At 36.8% G+C, this 15,910-nt stretch overlaps 2 protein-coding genes across 2 annotated transcripts; both read right to left on the bottom strand.

Annotated features, from left to right (window-relative positions):
- Positions 1–3,178: 3,178 nt before the first annotated feature.
- On the bottom strand, positions 3,179–5,369 carry LOC132640544 (receptor kinase-like protein Xa21). The gene is made up of 2 exons (XM_060357156.1): positions 3,823–5,369; positions 3,179–3,724 (listed from the first exon to the last, which is right to left on the bottom strand). The coding sequence occupies exons 1-2, from the start codon at positions 5,360–5,362 to the stop codon at positions 3,381–3,383; spliced, it is 1,884 nt and encodes a 627-aa protein (XP_060213139.1). The 5' UTR covers positions 5,363–5,369; the 3' UTR covers positions 3,179–3,380.
- Positions 5,370–5,763: 394 nt separating this feature from the next.
- On the bottom strand, positions 5,764–7,342 carry LOC132639229 (LRR receptor-like serine/threonine-protein kinase RGI5). Its single transcript, XM_060355697.1, has 3 exons — positions 6,286–7,342; positions 5,982–6,197; positions 5,764–5,882 (listed from the first exon to the last, which is right to left on the bottom strand). Exons 1-3 carry the CDS (start codon positions 7,340–7,342, stop codon positions 5,764–5,766), a joined length of 1,392 nt encoding a protein of 463 aa, XP_060211680.1.
- Between the last annotated feature and the right edge of the window lie 8,568 nt (positions 7,343–15,910).

The following is a 15,910-nucleotide window of genomic DNA, read 5'->3' as shown; positions in this document are numbered from 1 at the left end:
AACATTTTGATATGATTGGATTTGCACTTATGTTCGACACTTCTGTTTCGTTTATGTCTCAGGTTTGTTTTCTGTATATTCTGCTTTGCATACTCAGTACATATTTCGTACTGACCCCCTTTCTTCGGGGGCTGCGTTTCATGCCCGCAGGTACAGACGCACAGTTCGGTGATCCCCCAGTTTAGGATATCCTCTCCTACTGTTTGGAGTGTTCTTCTCATTTCAGAGCATACACTTTTGGTATATATATTTTGTTCGCTATGTATGTATATGTTTGTTCAGGGGTACGGCGAGGCCCTGTCCCGCCATATGTTCTGTTTGGTCTGTTTAGAGGTCTGTAGACGTAATTGTGGGTGTGTGCCTACTTCTGTATAGATGTGTGTATATGTCCCTATTCGTTATGGCAGCGTTGTCGGCGTGCATTTGTATATGTGTTTTGGGCCGTTGTGCCATTTGATAGCCTTGTCGGCTTTTGATATATTTGACAGCCTTGCCGGCTTTTTGATATATGTGCATATGTTCGGCGATGTATATTCCGCCGCCTCTTTTGATTCTGATATGATGTTTTGTACGCGCAATCGCGCAAGATAATATTCGTTCTCAACTCTGTTTAGAAATGATGAATATGGAATCCGTATTAAGCTTTGTTATGATGATTTAGTTTGTATGTCCGTTTGGGTGCCCAAGTAGGGCACTAGTCACGGCCCACGGGGCTGGATCGTGACAGTGTTGTGCCCAGGCCATAATTCGGGGCGTGATAAAGCTTGGTATTAGAGCATTAGGTTTAAGTGTCCTAGGAAGTTTAAGAAGCCGTGTCCAGTGGGGTCACTCTTAGGTGTAAAACTTTTGTTATTTTTCCTTCGTTGTTTCTGTAGTCAATTGCAAGCACTCACTCAGGTATGGTTCCACTATGAAATCTATCCTTTATGTTTTCAATACACCGCATGGCTTTCAAGGATTCAATTACTGAAACCCACTTGCTTTTCTTACCGTGAACCTAAGAATTTGGACTCATTATGCAGCTGAGCACATGAATTATTGCCCACAAAGTGTTCGACATTTTCCCTTAATGAATTTCTAGAAATTGTTTGTGTTTTTCTACTAAGTCTCAAGTATTCGACGGTTGTTAACTCTAAAGTTTGTGCACGAGTGATTCACGGAGATTGTTTTTTTAAATGTTCGTATAATGCATGATTATGATTATTGGTTTAAGTTGGAGAGTTAGTTCTCTTGTTCTGTCGCAATTACATTTTTCTCTATAGGTGTTCAATGACATAAAACTGAGACACCATATGCAATGTTTACAGACACGTGTGTCTATAGTCACCACTCTACTCTTAGTTAGCAGTGGTTCAGAATTATTGGTTTCTACGTTAATAATTTGTACACTTTAATAGATTTTTAATGCAAATACAGGGTGTGTTCCAAATTACTCGATTCTGCTGAACTCGTAATAGAAGGGCAAACTCCTCCCTCTTAGTTAGCCGTGCCGTACAAAATGATTAATCTAGAAACCAAAGCTTCAAAATACAACTATCATACCCAGAGGTAGAGCAAGGATGTTTAAGTTATGAGTGTTGGATTACAATTTTATTATTTTTTTTAGTTGGTTCTATATATTCTTTTTAAGAGAATTTATACACTAGATAGAATGTCTAGCATTTTTTTATTAATAAAAATAAAATTCTCAAAAGAGAGAAGTACAAGCAATGGGGCTATGCCTTACCTTACCAATCTAATGAGTAACAAACCTTGATTAATTAACAAGCATGCACAAAATAAGGGCTAAAAAGGAAGTACTCTATGATATCACAGAGTTTATAGCACACTATGTGATGATATGACAAATGAGAATGCTTTTTCTTGATTTTTCCTAGGAGAGACGTCAGCTTCTTTGGCTACATTGGCAAAACACTGAGCCAAGTCGTCTTCCTCCTCTTCCTCGTAGATGTCCTAGCTTGTAGGTTAGAAAATCTAATTGGAGAGAATATACAATTTCAACCAATTGTTTGGATTTACTTCCTATGACTTGTAGCTGTTTATTCGTGTTAATATGATCCAGAGAGTTTAACTTTGCAACATTCGAACTTACCAAAGCATCGAGTAGTTCTCTGTCGTGTGAAGAAATAATTGGAGAGTTCTCCTTCGACGGATTTGATTCCACTAAGAGAACCTTTAAGGAAGTGAAAGTACTCACTCAAGTATGAAATCTATCCTTTATGTTGCCATTTCAATACACACTATATGCCTTTCAAGGATATCATCAATTACTGAAGTTCTGTTGATCCATTTGTGAACTACTCCTAAGTGTCGTGTTTTCTTGAGTTCTTTTTCATTTATTTTTTAGAGTGCACGGGGCGAAATGGAGTATCAACACTGATAAAGTGATTAGTAGATGGTAGAAAGGTTTGAAATTTTGCTACTGATAATGAACGCATTTGAATTATTGCCCACCAATTGTTCGACGTTTTGCCTCAATCAATATCTACAAAATGTATGTGTTTTCTCTTAGTCTCAGGTGTTCAATATCTATTAAACGCTAAAGTGTGTGCAAGAGTTATTCAGGGAGATTATTTTTTAATGTCCATGAAATGCATAATTCTGATTGTTGGTTTAGAATGGAGTTCTTTTGTTCTATCGCAATTACATTTTTTTCTGCGGGTTTTCAAATAGCATGAAAGTGTGATACCATGTGTAGTTGATTTAAGTAAACAGAGGTTGGAAACAAAAGTTTGTTATTTGCTTTTCTCAATTAAAAAAAAAATAGGTGCTTAGTCTACTTTGAGACATCATAAGAAAACACTCGGTCTTAGATTTATTTGCTGATGGAACTCTCTAAATATAAAAATAGTTCCTCCAAAATGCCTATAATTGATGCCCTGTAATGTTTCTATTCTCACAATTTTTTTTTAGATATGCTAAAAAATAATGGAAGAAGTTGGTCCAACGAATAATACTCGTGCATAAAGTTGTAAGGTTATTATGGAAATTTTGTGCCTGCTAGTTGTATATTGCCCCTTATGCATACGCTTAATTTATTTAAAATACAAAAAAAAAAAAAAAACAATACAACTCTGGACTTGTCTAGAGGAGTCGTGCCAAACTGTACAGCTAGAATGTGCTACCATGTTTAGAAGACACCCAAAAAGCATGAAATAGAAAGAATTATTTTCCTCTCTTAATTGTGATATCCACCAATTTGTGACATTGATTTAAAGAGGAAATATTACTATTCATTACAATTAGGATTTCTAAAGTGAAAACAAAATCTTGTCCAACCAAATGCAAAAACAAAAAAGGCAATCTTTACATAAATCCAAAAATTTAGTAAACATTTGCGACAAACAAAGGATTTGGAACAAAAGTTTCGAGGAGTATGCTTAACATGAAAGAAGTTGAATCTTGATCTTATGTAGCATCCCAACAACGTCTTTCACATTTGTCCTTCTTGCAGGAGATTCAACACAGCAATCCAGTGCCACTCTCATGATTGATGCCATAACATCTAGCTCCTTCTCTAAACGATTATCCATTGATGTTAACAAGTTGACATCTACAACATCCATTACTGCCTCTGGGAGTGAATTACTCACCCATTGCTTCAAACTAAAATCTCCCTCAAAAATTTCATCATTAGGCTTTCTCCTTGTAAATATTTCCATCAACATGATTCCGTAACTATATACATCAGATTTTATTGAAACCAATCCGTCCAATCCATACTCTACATCCAAATAGTTAATTAAAAAATGTAACATAATTTCTTAGTGGAAAAATAGAAGAAGGGAAAATCAGTGTTCAAAGAAAAAACAAAAGACATACCTGGTGCAATATAACCCAATGTTGCTAAAGTTTTAGTGTATAAATCACTTTCAGCTTCACCAAGCAGTTTTGAAATACCAAAGTCGCTTAGGTGGGCAACCATATTCTCATCCAGCAAGACATTACTAGGCTTCAGATCACAGTGAATCACAGGCATCGAGCACCCATGGTGGAGATATTCCAATGCACATGCAACATCGATCATTATGCTTAGTCTCTGCATGATGTCTAAGAAGTAGTTGTGCGAATACAAACACTTCTCTAGACTCCCATTAGGCATATACTCGAGCACTAAAGCCTTAAAATCAAGGTTGGAACAACTAGTGATGACTTTTACGAGATTCCTATGGCGAAGGCTGCGCAAAACTTCACATTCTGTATCAAAACTCTTGAATGCCGCTTCCAATTGCAGATTGAACACTTTAACTGCAATATGAGCCCCACTTCTAATAATTCCTTTGTAGACAGATCCGAAACTTCCAGAACCAATCAGATTAGTCTCACTAAGCGCATCAGTTGCTTGGAGCAGTTCATAGTATGAAATTCTTCCTATTGTTGTGATGGACAATGAATCAGCTTGTTGAGGAGCTCTTTTACCTCTTACATACCTTATCCATACAAACACAAAGGTAATAGGAATGAAGACAAGTGCAATTCCTAGTATAAGAAATAGAACTAGCATTTTTTTCCCATTTGGTTTATGCTTTGATGAAGTGGGGCATGGCGGGACCTTAAATCTTGTAGAACCACATAATGCTTCATTTAAGATGAAAAACTGACTGGAGAGGTTCTTGAAAGGACCCCATGAGGGTATTTCACCATACAATTTGTTGACAGAAACGTTGAAATACTTGAGATAATGAAGTTTCTCCAAAGATTTGGGAATGATTCCCGATATATTATTATGAGAAAGGTCTAGGAATTCCAAACCTACCATGTTGCTCATTGAGTCAGGTATAGATCCTTGCAACTTGTTGTGTCTCAATGAAAGTTGCACCAGATTTTGCAATCCTCCCGTTTCTTTTGGAATTTCATTTGAGAATTGATTCATTGACAGATCTATCAGTGTTGCAACGTTTAAATTTCCAATTTCTGGAGGTAAAGAACCACCCATGTTGTTTGACGATAAGTCAAGAACCACGAGATCTTTTAGATTCCCTAAGCTTGTTGGTATATTGGAACTCAATTTATTGGAACCCAGATATATTGTCCTAAGGGAAGTAACATTCCCTAAACAATAAGGAAGAGATCCAGAAAGTTGATTTTGACCCAAGTAAATATCACCCAAACCCTGCAACTTACAAAGATCATCACCAATAAATCCTGCAAGTTTGTTGTTATTCAAGTTGAAACGCTGAAGGTTTCTCAAGTTGCCAATTGATGTGGGAATCGATCCAACCAAGTTGTTTCCAGAAAGATCCAGGACTAATAAGTTGCTTAAGTTCCCAACTTCATTTGGAATTAGCCCTTTGATTTTGCATCTGAAGATGTGAAGCCTGATAAGAGATGTGGAGAGGTTCCCTGTAGAGACCGGAAGCATGCCATTTAGAGGGTTCAAATCTAGAAAAAGATATTTTAAATTTCTGCAATTGGTTAAGGAAGTCAGGAAGCTTAATGACAAGTCACTCGTTAAATTGTTTCTCGCAAAGTCTAGGACCTGTAGACGAGTCAAATATCCCAGAGAATTGGGAATCAAGCCTGTGAGTTTGTTGTATGAAAGCTCTAGAATAGTAAGTTTTGAACAATTGGAGATAGAATGAGGTATAGTCCCAGCAAGATTGGTCAAGCCAACCAAATTAAGCACTTCAATGTTGGGTAAGAAGGAACATATGTTTGATGGTAGAGTTCCTGATAGATTATTGAGTGTAAGAGCAAATATTCTCAGCCCTGATATGTTGAAGGGTAATACTTTCAAAGTGACTCTCGACGGGAGAATCCAGGCTATTCAGGAAGAATCGCAGCAATTCCCCAATCCATTGCTAGTGAACCACTAAAACTATTAAACCCAAGATTAAGTATCTCCAACTCCACCAGATTTCTTATCTCTTTGGGTATTTCACCTGTCAAACACATGAACAAAGAAGGAATACTAGTGAATTTACCTAATTACTTCAATATAGTCTAAGTTGTATTTTTTTACTATCACTTTTAATACGTACTGGTAAAGATATTTTCATTAAGTTCTAGAGCCTGTAGCTTGGTTAAGTTGCCAATCGCTCGTGGTAAGAATCCACTGAGATTGTTGCCCCATAGAAATAAAATTTGTAGTGAGGAGATATTATATATGGAGATCGGGACAGAGCCGGTAAATTGGTTGTTGTCCACGTCCAACTGCACCAAATTAACAAGATTTCCAATTTCTTGTGGAATTATCCCTGCAATTCATGTGCAATAATTTTTTTTTTTTGTGGAAATAACTTGGAACAATACTACAAGCATACATAAGATAATACAAGATCATACCTGTGAAATGGTTAGATTCGAGATACAATACCTGCAAGTTACTCAATCTTCCAATTTCACTATGTATTGGTCCATCAAACTCATTTAGTGATAAAGACAATATTTGAAGTTCTGAACAATTTGACAAGCTTGTAGGCATATGACCATGAAGCTTGTTTGCAGATAGATAAAGGCCTTTGAGTATTGGGAGACCATTGCATAAACCATTGGGAAGATTTCCTGATAAGCTATTTCTTGAAAATGCAATGTGTTCGATTCTAGAAATATTGAAAACTTTGAATGGTATAGAACCTGTAAGCTGATTATATTGTATGGACAACCAGTTCAGGTTGTGTAGATTGCCAATTCCTTCTGGAATGTTTCCTTGAAGTGAATTAAAAGATATATCTAAAGCCTCCAACCTTGAGGCATTCAAGAGTGACAGAGGAATAGAGCCTATGAGCTTGTTACCCCTCAAGTTTAATTTTCTAAGGTTTATAAGACTTCCAATCACTATTGGGATTTGACCCTCTATGGAATTGAATCTCAGGATCAAAGTTTCAAGTGTGGAAATATTAGAAAATGAAGAAGGGATGGAACCAGTGAAACTGTTATTTCCAAGATTTAGAACTTGAAGTTGGTGTAAAAACCCAAACCAGGAAGGAACCTCCCCTCTGAAGTTGTTGAAACTTAAATCAAGAAACTTAAGCCGACGCAAGCGTGCCATTTCTTGAGGCAAATTGCCATGAAAACTGTTGTTTACCAAGTCTAGAGAAACAAGAAATGAGAGGTTTCCAAAATCAAGTGGAATTTTGCCTATAAGAGCCATGTTGGAAAGATTCAAGGACTTCACTCTTTGGTGGCGAGAGCCACAAGTGACTCCAGCCCAATGGCAAACAGAAATGGCTGAAGACCAGCTTTCATCCAAGAAGTGAAATGGGTCCGAAATGATTTGGGCTTTTAGGGAAAGAAGAGCTAATTGATCAGTGGTAATGTTCGTGTGAGTCATGGCTGAACTAGCCATAACATAGTGAAGCAACACCAGGGTTAAGAGAAAAAATGTGAAGGCTTTCTCCATAAGTGCAGAAATTAGTAGGAAGATGGTATGGCTAGTAACCTGTGTTTTTGAGACTATAAATAGCAATGAGATCTCCCTTTTGGTCTTCAGGATTTTTAAATTATATTTTTAGGAGATTTTTCATTCTAATCTCTTTTAAGGAAAAAAGGAAAAAAAAATACTTTTCTTCATTCATTCTGTCATATCAATACTAATATATATCACCAAATCAACCAAGTCTTGCACGTTTCAATCAGAATTGTAAATATGGTGGCAAAAATTCCTCTAATAAGCCAAAGACTTGTGCAAGTCATCCAAGTCTTGCTTTCATATTCTCTAGAATTGTGGTGAGAAGTAGTGTTACCTTTGCGCTAGTGTCTCAATATTAATACATCTTCAGTTTACTTGGTTACCTAACTTGCCTTAATTTCCTCATATGGAATTATCATGCATTAAAGCTACTCGTTTTAGAGAAATTTTCCAAGTCATGTGGGCCCTGAGGACTAGACCAACAACCAACCAAGTCTTGCAAATTTGGCAATTTTCACCTTCTCCTTTTGTTTTTTCCAGTCAATTACTTTCAATAATGATGAATAATTTAACTCAAAAAAGGATTTTATTCATTACTTTGGTTCATAAAATATGCCCAATTATCGTTATGCTATGCTGATGATAATATTCTTTTTTCCTCAGGTAATGGCAACTCTCTAGCTATTTGGCGGCTCCAAACACTTATGCTGATACAATCGAGGAATTAAACCAAATAGTTGGCTATAACAACAGCAACTTCCCTTTTAAATAGAGTTAATGGTTAAAAAAGATAAAAAAAAACACTTAAACTATCATCTTTTCGTTAGTTTCATACCTCGACTATCCATTGTTCCATTTAGCTGCCAAAACTTTCACTCTCTTTGTATTAAAACACACCTTTTGTTGAGTAGGTCTCCACACGCCTATTGTCGATTGGGAACAAATATTTGGCCAACTAAGCATCGAGGTGTGTTAATACAAATAGAGTGATAGTTTAGGTAGATAAAGACAATAATGGGTAATTGATGTATGAAACTCGCGAAATAGTTATAGTTTAGGTGTGTTTTTGTCTATTAACTCTTTTAAATATCTTGAATGTCCAATCTACTTGGGAGAAGAAAAAAGGTGACCAAGATCACTGAGAGGTTACAAGGATGGCAAAGGAAAATAATTGTCTTACAAGAGTTCTAGGTGTTCTTATTAAAGCAGTTTTACAAGCCATCACTGTTTCCACCATTTTTGTGATTGATCCTAAAACAGTGAAAAAGAAAATTGAGAGTTGCATTGCCAACTTTTTCTAGCGTGATGATTCAGGAAGAGGAAGGAAGCATTGGATTACTTGTGCTTCATTTCTTACCAACTAGAAACCCTTATTTTTTTCAACTGTCATTATCTTTAGGTTATTATATTTCTATAACTGCATTTACAGTTCATTTGGGTTAGCTGATTAGATGTAGTTGATAAGTATCATGTCCTGAAAAGCGTTTTTAGGTGTTGAAGCTGATCTTATAACCAAGTAGTTACATGTTTGGATAAAAATATTAAAATTGATAATAAGTAGTTAATGTATTTGGCAAAAAGATGTTGATAAACACTTTTTTCTATTAGAGATATGAAAGTGTCCTCAAAGCTATTTCGAAAAAATACAAATTTAAAAGTGTTTTTACAAAAATAGAAAAAGGGCGAATGACGGGAAATATAATAGAGAAAATTGAAAATTTATGTTTTAGAAAGAACATTTTACAAAAGATATTAGGATAAAATAATATAGTAAAAGGTTTGGTCAAACTAAAAGTGCTTATAAGCCCTAAAACCATAAGTTGGGGCCTATGGGAGGCCAACTTATGATTGACTTTCGCTTATAAGCATTTTTATGCTTATCAATTATATAGATAAGCCAAAAAAAAATTATAAACTAGTTTGATCGGACGTTTTCTAGAGGTGGAATCTATTAGTTTTCCTTATTTGACTTGAAACCGATCGACTAACTTGAGAATGTTATAGCACTTTGAAATAAGGATATTAACCCGATTGGCTCTCGTTCTGGTTTGACGGAAAGATGAAGGCCCAAAATTTAATTCCTGTTTGGTGTTCTAGGGCGAGACGAATCCCAATCCCCTTTGTTAACTAGTAGCTTTCCAAGAGAGAGAAAGCAAGAATGACTCCCTATATCACAACAAGGTTGGAAGAAAAGAATTTCCCACGGCCTCATTTATAAAAAGCATCTCACTGAATTACGAATTCAACCTATCCTGTTTAGCATAAAGACAAATATCAAGAAGTTTGACCCCTTCTAATTTTTTTGTTTTCTTTATTTTGATTTATATTTTCTTTGGGGACTTAAATTTAAATTTAATGTATCTTTCTGGAGGCAATTGTTGACACCCAATTTTGCCTCATCGTGCTTGAAATTAACGTCTCAATGATCCCAATCGTTAAATGGCACAAAATACAACTTTTTACACGTTTTGTTTTTAATTTTAACACAATTTATTGATAATTATCCATATTTATGGAAATATTAGAATTTTTATCAATTTATTTTCATTTAAATTAATTTTGATAATCTTTACTTTTTCACAGTCATCTGCACATACACTGCGCAACACTGCAATTTTATTTCAGTAAATAATTAGATTTTTTTTTAATTTCTTTACAACACGATGTATTTTGTAAATAACAATATTTATTTACATATTTTAATTGCATATCAAACTTACATTTCTTATATGTGTTTAATTATAATTTAATACATCCTATAAAATCGGAGAGTTTATCGCAAACACAGTTAATTCCTACATTTTTCGTTAAATTATGTGTGATATCAAATCACACATTCCTTTTCAAACTTCTCTAACACTCTTTTTCTAACTTTGAAGACTTTTGCTCCTAACTTTTTGCCCTCTTATGTAACTTTGAAGACTTTGCTGAGAGTCTGCAACTTTTTTAACCCAAAAAGTATCAAAAGGCATCAAAATATCCTACTAAAAAAAAAGTAACCAAACTACCTTTTGCGCACTAAATTAGTGCGCAATAGGACCAAACTGTAAATTTACAGTTAAGTTCTATTGCGCACTAAATTAGTGTGCAATAGAGGTTTTTTTTTTGTACAATTTTAAAGTTCTCAAATTCACATTTTTTTTTATACTTTGACCAAAGATTAGTAATGTTTCAAAACTTCGAAATATCAATATTTTATATAGAACTTGATATCTTTTTTTGCGGACAACAATGTCGGCTCATTGCATCAAGTATACCTAAATGTTTGAATCGCCGTTTTAGGGGTTGTAAAGTGCCCCGAAGTAAATTTTGTTTGTTTGAATCTTGTTATCTTTAGGTTTAAGCAATATGTAGACACTTTTTATGTTTTATAGTGTTCACTAATGCTATTTATCTTGTTTTCTCAAATTGAATTTCCAACATTGAAATTGACATTCAAAACTTCATTACCACGGCATTTCCGGAATATCAATGTTTTAACTGATATTTTTTTCTGCGAACAATAATGTAGGCTTAAACGTTTGGTTCATCGTTTTAGGGGTTGTAAAGTTCCCCGAAGTAAGTTTTGTTTGGTGACTTGTTATCTTTAGGTTTAAGTGTTATACTTTATAAGTTTTTTAATTTATTAAGTTTTAACTTATTTTTTTTAGTCAAGGCAATTTCATTTTAAGGAGTAGAGGGAGAAAAATTAGTTGTAAATTGATGAAATTTTAAACAGTCATAACTTTGCGCTCGGTTGTCCATTTTACGCGATTTTTTATTTTATTTTGGGTATGTAACGACTAATCTTTAGTTCCTGAAAATAATAATCAAGACAAGAAAAATAGCGACAAAGAATAATATTTGATTTCAAGAATTTGCGCGGGGGTTACAATCTTTATGAAATCTTAAATAAAAAGATGTAATCATCTGATTCTTCTCCTCACGATACGGCCGTCAATCAAGGGCTTTTCCTTATTCTTGAATGGACGAATCACTTGTTGTTGATATTTCACTACGAATGCGGAGCCGAGCTTTAATCACAAACGTAGAGGTATGGAAACTTGCGGCTCACCACTTGGAGCGAAGACTTCTTAGTATGCGGAAGACTTGCGGCTGAGAGTTTCTCTATGTATTTTTTTCTTCCTCCCCCTTTGGCTTTGTGAAGACCCCTATTTATAGTTGCAGGGGAGAGCTAGGGTTTGTATATGATTGGTTGAACTATGTCATTTGAACACTTGGCGACATTTGATTGGTTCTTCTATTGACTTGACATGCTGCGTCACTTATGCACGTGGCATGATTTTACTGGTCCTTGACTTGACTTGGCACGCCACGTCATTTGACACGTGGCATGGACCTTGGGCTAATAGAGTGGGCTCATCATGTGAAGTCCGACAAGATAGACTAGCTAGCCCAATTGAATTAGTCTTTCAATTAAATCCATACCAATTGGACTTAAGCAATTAATCCAATTATATTAGCCCATAATATTTGTTCGGATGAATATATCTTGGATTTAATATAATTCGAATTTCTTGTGAATTTACTTTTAATAAAATTTCGTCGTCTACAAATGCCCCCTGCTTCAAGGCTTGTTGAGGTGCATGACTTGTCAGGTCTTTTAGAGACGACACTTGAAGCATTCGTGCGGCAAACATTTTTTTTTTACTCCATGTAGTTGATTTGTTTTTTTGCAAAATATTTGAGACTTGACAATAACTCGGTCAAGTTCTTTAATGGCACCGCAATTTGATCGTCGGAGTTTTTAGGTGGTGGCATTCTCTAATTTGCAAGAGGTCCACTCGACTTTTGATCATTTGCTAACTCATTTCGCACTTCGAGGCGTTTCCAGTTGATGGGAAATATCGTATGGTACTCCTTGCCATTTGATAGCCGAGGAAATCAAGTTCCTTATCAGCAAATGTTATCAAGACTTAAGAAGTATCATAATTTTGTTTTGGGTCATAAACTACACAACGGGCAAAATCTGTATTAAGATAAATCCCTGTAGCTTCCTTTTTTTTTTTTTTTTTTTTTTTACTTTTGCTAGTTTAGGTGCTCAAGTTATGACAACCCATTTTTCAAGCAGCCAACACGTCTATATTTTCATAACTAGCTCAAGTTATGATTCCTTTTCAAACAGCCCCATTTTCAAGCAGCCAATACGTCCATATTTTCATGCTTCCCATATTTTCGATACTTTCCATATTTGCATGGTATTTTTTGTTATTTTCTTAGGAGAACATATGAAATTTCCATAAGTTCAAACTTTCCATTTATAAACTTAAACTTTCCATAATTCGGTTCCAACTAGTACAAGGATTTCTTTGTGTTTGACATCTATAAATATCCTGCCTTCTCATGGTGGCTGGGCATCAATTTGTAGCATTGTCAACTTGGTTCGAACCCATCGCTCTATCAGGTAATTTTCCCTCAACATGAATTTTCGTCACTTTCTTCGCAGCTCTACATATCTGTGGTAGAAAATCCATATCCCGATGTAGGAACGTCGAAATCATGATCCGCTTGATGTTTCGGAAACTAGACTCGTAGAGCTACGTCATACGTGGAAACCATGACCAAATCGCTTATATATTTACTCAGATATTGATCGAGAATCAGACCTTCAGTTCTGGTTCACTGGTTTATTAGTCTCGCGCGTCCTGACGAAAAATCTTATATCTTGACTTAGGAACATCGCAATCACGAATGGTTTGTGGCGTCGGAAAGACGACTCATAGAGCTACGTCATATACGAAAACCACAATCAAATTGCTTCTATATTGGCTCAGGTATATTTGTTTTAATCAGCCACAGAATCTGATTTTGCTTTCTTGGCTTTGGACATGTTCTACGAAACTTACCCGTCCCCTTTTTTTTCGCAGGTCTTTGGGCGCATCTGCATTATCATGGTGGTTTGAACTCAATTTTCAGAATCATCGAGTTGGTTCGAACGCATCTCTTTCAGGTAATTCTCTTCTTCAATATGAATTTTCGTCACTTTATTCACAGCTTTGCATGTCTGTGGTAGAAAATCCATATCTCGATGTAGGAACGTTGAAATCATGATCCGCTTGATGTTTCGGAAACTAGACTCGTAGACCTACGTCATACGCGGAAACCATGACCAAATTGCTTATATATTTACTCAGATATTGATCGAGAATCAGACTTTCAGTTCTGGTTCACTGGTTCAGTAGTTTTGTGCGTCCTGACGAAAAATCTTATATCTTGACATAGGAACATCGCAATCACGAACGGTTTGCGGCGTCGGAAATAAGACTCATAGAGCTACGTCATATACGAAAACCACAATCAAATTGTTCTATATTGGCTCAGGTATATTTCTTTTAATCAGACACAAAATCTGGTTTTGCTCTCTTGGCTTTGGACATGTTCTACGAAACTTACCTGTCCCTTTTTTTTAATTTCTTTTGCAGGTCATTGGGCGCATCTGTACGGCTTTAAATTTGAACAAAGATGATTCACTTTTGTGATCGCGATACGCCGCATCCTCATCTAGAGATAGTGAGCGACAAACGAAATCCGAACGCCAAAGTCCTTGCCTTGGAGGTTCAACCTCCAGTGATCGGTGCCTTCTCGCTTGACGGAGAGCTTTCTACGCTTCATCTTGCTGAATGGTCTAAAAAATAGACCAAAGACGTCATGAGCAACTTCTCAGGCAAAGCCACTGTTATGGACATCCCTCTGTTGTAGTCCGCAATTCATCGAGAAGTCGCGCCCACCGAATCTTCTCATCCCCATGGATGTTTCAACAACTGGAGTGTCCCTCCTTCTGGTTTCGGCAAAGTTTGCTACACACCCGGCTACTGGGAGTGGGTGGAAGATGTGCTTCCTCGCTATAAGGAAGTCTTGGAGCGTGTCAAAGTTTACGATGCCATCTACGCTTCTTTGTTCACATATGATTATGATGACAAAGTACTGCATGCTTTTTGTGAGCTTTGGCGTCCGTCTACCAATAGGCTTTCCACTTTCGTCGGGGAGATGTCTATCTCGCTTTGGGACTTACGAACAATTGCAGGACTTCCCATTCACGGATCTTTTTATGATGAAGTTGTTCCTTCGGCGAAAGAATTGACGCAAATGGACAATCAGGGGAAACCATGGCTCCCCAAGAGCTGCCTATACTTGTTTTCAGCCTTTTACAAACTTGCCGAAGGTGACCGTCATGAGGTGTCCATTCATGATTGGGTGAAATTTTGGTTTAGAGGACCAAGCAGGTATGCGGAGCATCCGCAAAAGGCGTCGAAGGGTCGTGCAATGAAGACAAGATTGAATCACAATCCTTCTGGGTATATTGACATGAATTACTTACCACGAACCGATGAGGAGCATGCCCCCTTCGTCGAGCTAGGAGTGGAAGATTCACTTAGAGATGAGACGAATTTGTCGGCTTTCCTAACATGTTGGCTCTGCAAGTTTGTTCTCCCCCATAAGAAAATTGACTATGTGCGTGGTAGCGTCCTTAAAGTAGCGAGCTTGATGGCTCATGGAGAGAAATTCTCTTTGGCAGTCTCAGTCCTTGCGAGCATATATCGTGTCTTGAGAGAGATCTCTACTTGTCCAGACTTGAAGTAGGGGAATATAATTTTCCCCATACACTATGTATATGGCTGGCTAGGAGAATATTTTAAGACCCATCATCGTGCCAATCACTCACATCGGAGTATACCTTTATGCAAGATTTCTGGCGAGAAGATGGCCAAATACTTCAATTTTTCTGATGCCCGAAAGTTATTTCAACAAGATGATGCCCGCCACCTCCATCATTTGGCGTTGCTAGAAGGTAGGGAATTATACTTCACTGATACTGGCGATCTCTCAGATTCATGGAACGATACTATCATAAGCCTTCGTTCGAGCTATGTTACACTTAGGCATGATGCGGATCTCATCGTGGAGTCCTATAGCCCTTATAGGTTTAGCAGACAATTTGGTTTTTGTCAAGACATCCCTGGATACCTCATGGAGCGTCCATACGATGGCACATTGCTAACACTAGCACAACTTTGGAATTCTTCAATTCGCCTTGGAACCTCTTCAAAAGTCATAATTCCGGTGCGCCCATCAGAAGGTAGTTCGCCTTTAATGACTCGTGAGTACATGGAATGGTGGCTAGCCAATCGGACAAATCCATCAGAAATGAGTCCTCGAATTATTTCACAGAAATCAAAGCAATATCATACACCTATGTTGTCCAAAAGAGGTCCGACTCGAATGAAAGAAAAATCGCAACCTTCTTCTAAGTTTGAGGTGCAACTTAATGATACTCCGCAAGCTCATGAAACTTCTTCTAAATCTAAAACCTTGAAGGATGTTGAAATCCCTATGGACAAAGGAGTTAAACGCGTCCGACTAGTCTCCAAGACAAGTTCTACGGCTCCTAAGGTGACCAACAATACCTCCAAAAGAAGGGAGCCTTCGAGTTCATTGGACAAGGGCGCCAAAGAAACATCAAGTCTCGCACCACCTTGCAACAAGAAGTCTCGCCCTTCCTATCTTCCTATCGATGTTGGAAATACCATCGCATCCTCTAGTTCGACGGAGAGTAATACA

The sequence above is a fragment of the Lycium barbarum genome, chromosome 5 (assembly GCF_019175385.1).
Source record: "Lycium barbarum isolate Lr01 chromosome 5, ASM1917538v2, whole genome shotgun sequence".
In the NCBI taxonomy this organism is placed as follows: Eukaryota; Viridiplantae; Streptophyta; class Magnoliopsida; order Solanales; family Solanaceae; genus Lycium; species Lycium barbarum.
The sequence above is the reverse complement of the archived record's forward strand: the minus strand, read 5'-3'. Positions and strand labels throughout refer to the sequence as shown.

Excerpts from the sequence above, each read along its gene's own strand:
- LOC132640544 (XM_060357156.1), bottom strand. The coding sequence starts at position 5,362 with ATGCTTCCGGTCTCTACAGGGAACCTCTCCACATCTCTTATCAGGCTT. Across the intron at positions 3,725-3,822 it reads ATTGGGTTATATTGCACCAG|AGTATGGATTGGACGGATTG; the intron begins GTATGTCTTTTG and ends ATTTGGATGTAG.
- LOC132639229 (XM_060355697.1), bottom strand. The coding sequence starts at position 7,342 with ATGGAGAAAGCCTTCACATTTTTTCTCTTAACCCTGGTGTTGCTTCAC. Across the intron at positions 6,198-6,285 it reads CGAATCTAACCATTTCACAG|GGATAATTCCACAAGAAATT; the intron begins GTATGATCTTGT and ends CATGAATTGCAG. Across the intron at positions 5,883-5,981 it reads TAATGAAAATATCTTTACCA|GTGAAATACCCAAAGAGATA; the intron begins GTACGTATTAAA and ends TGTGTTTGACAG.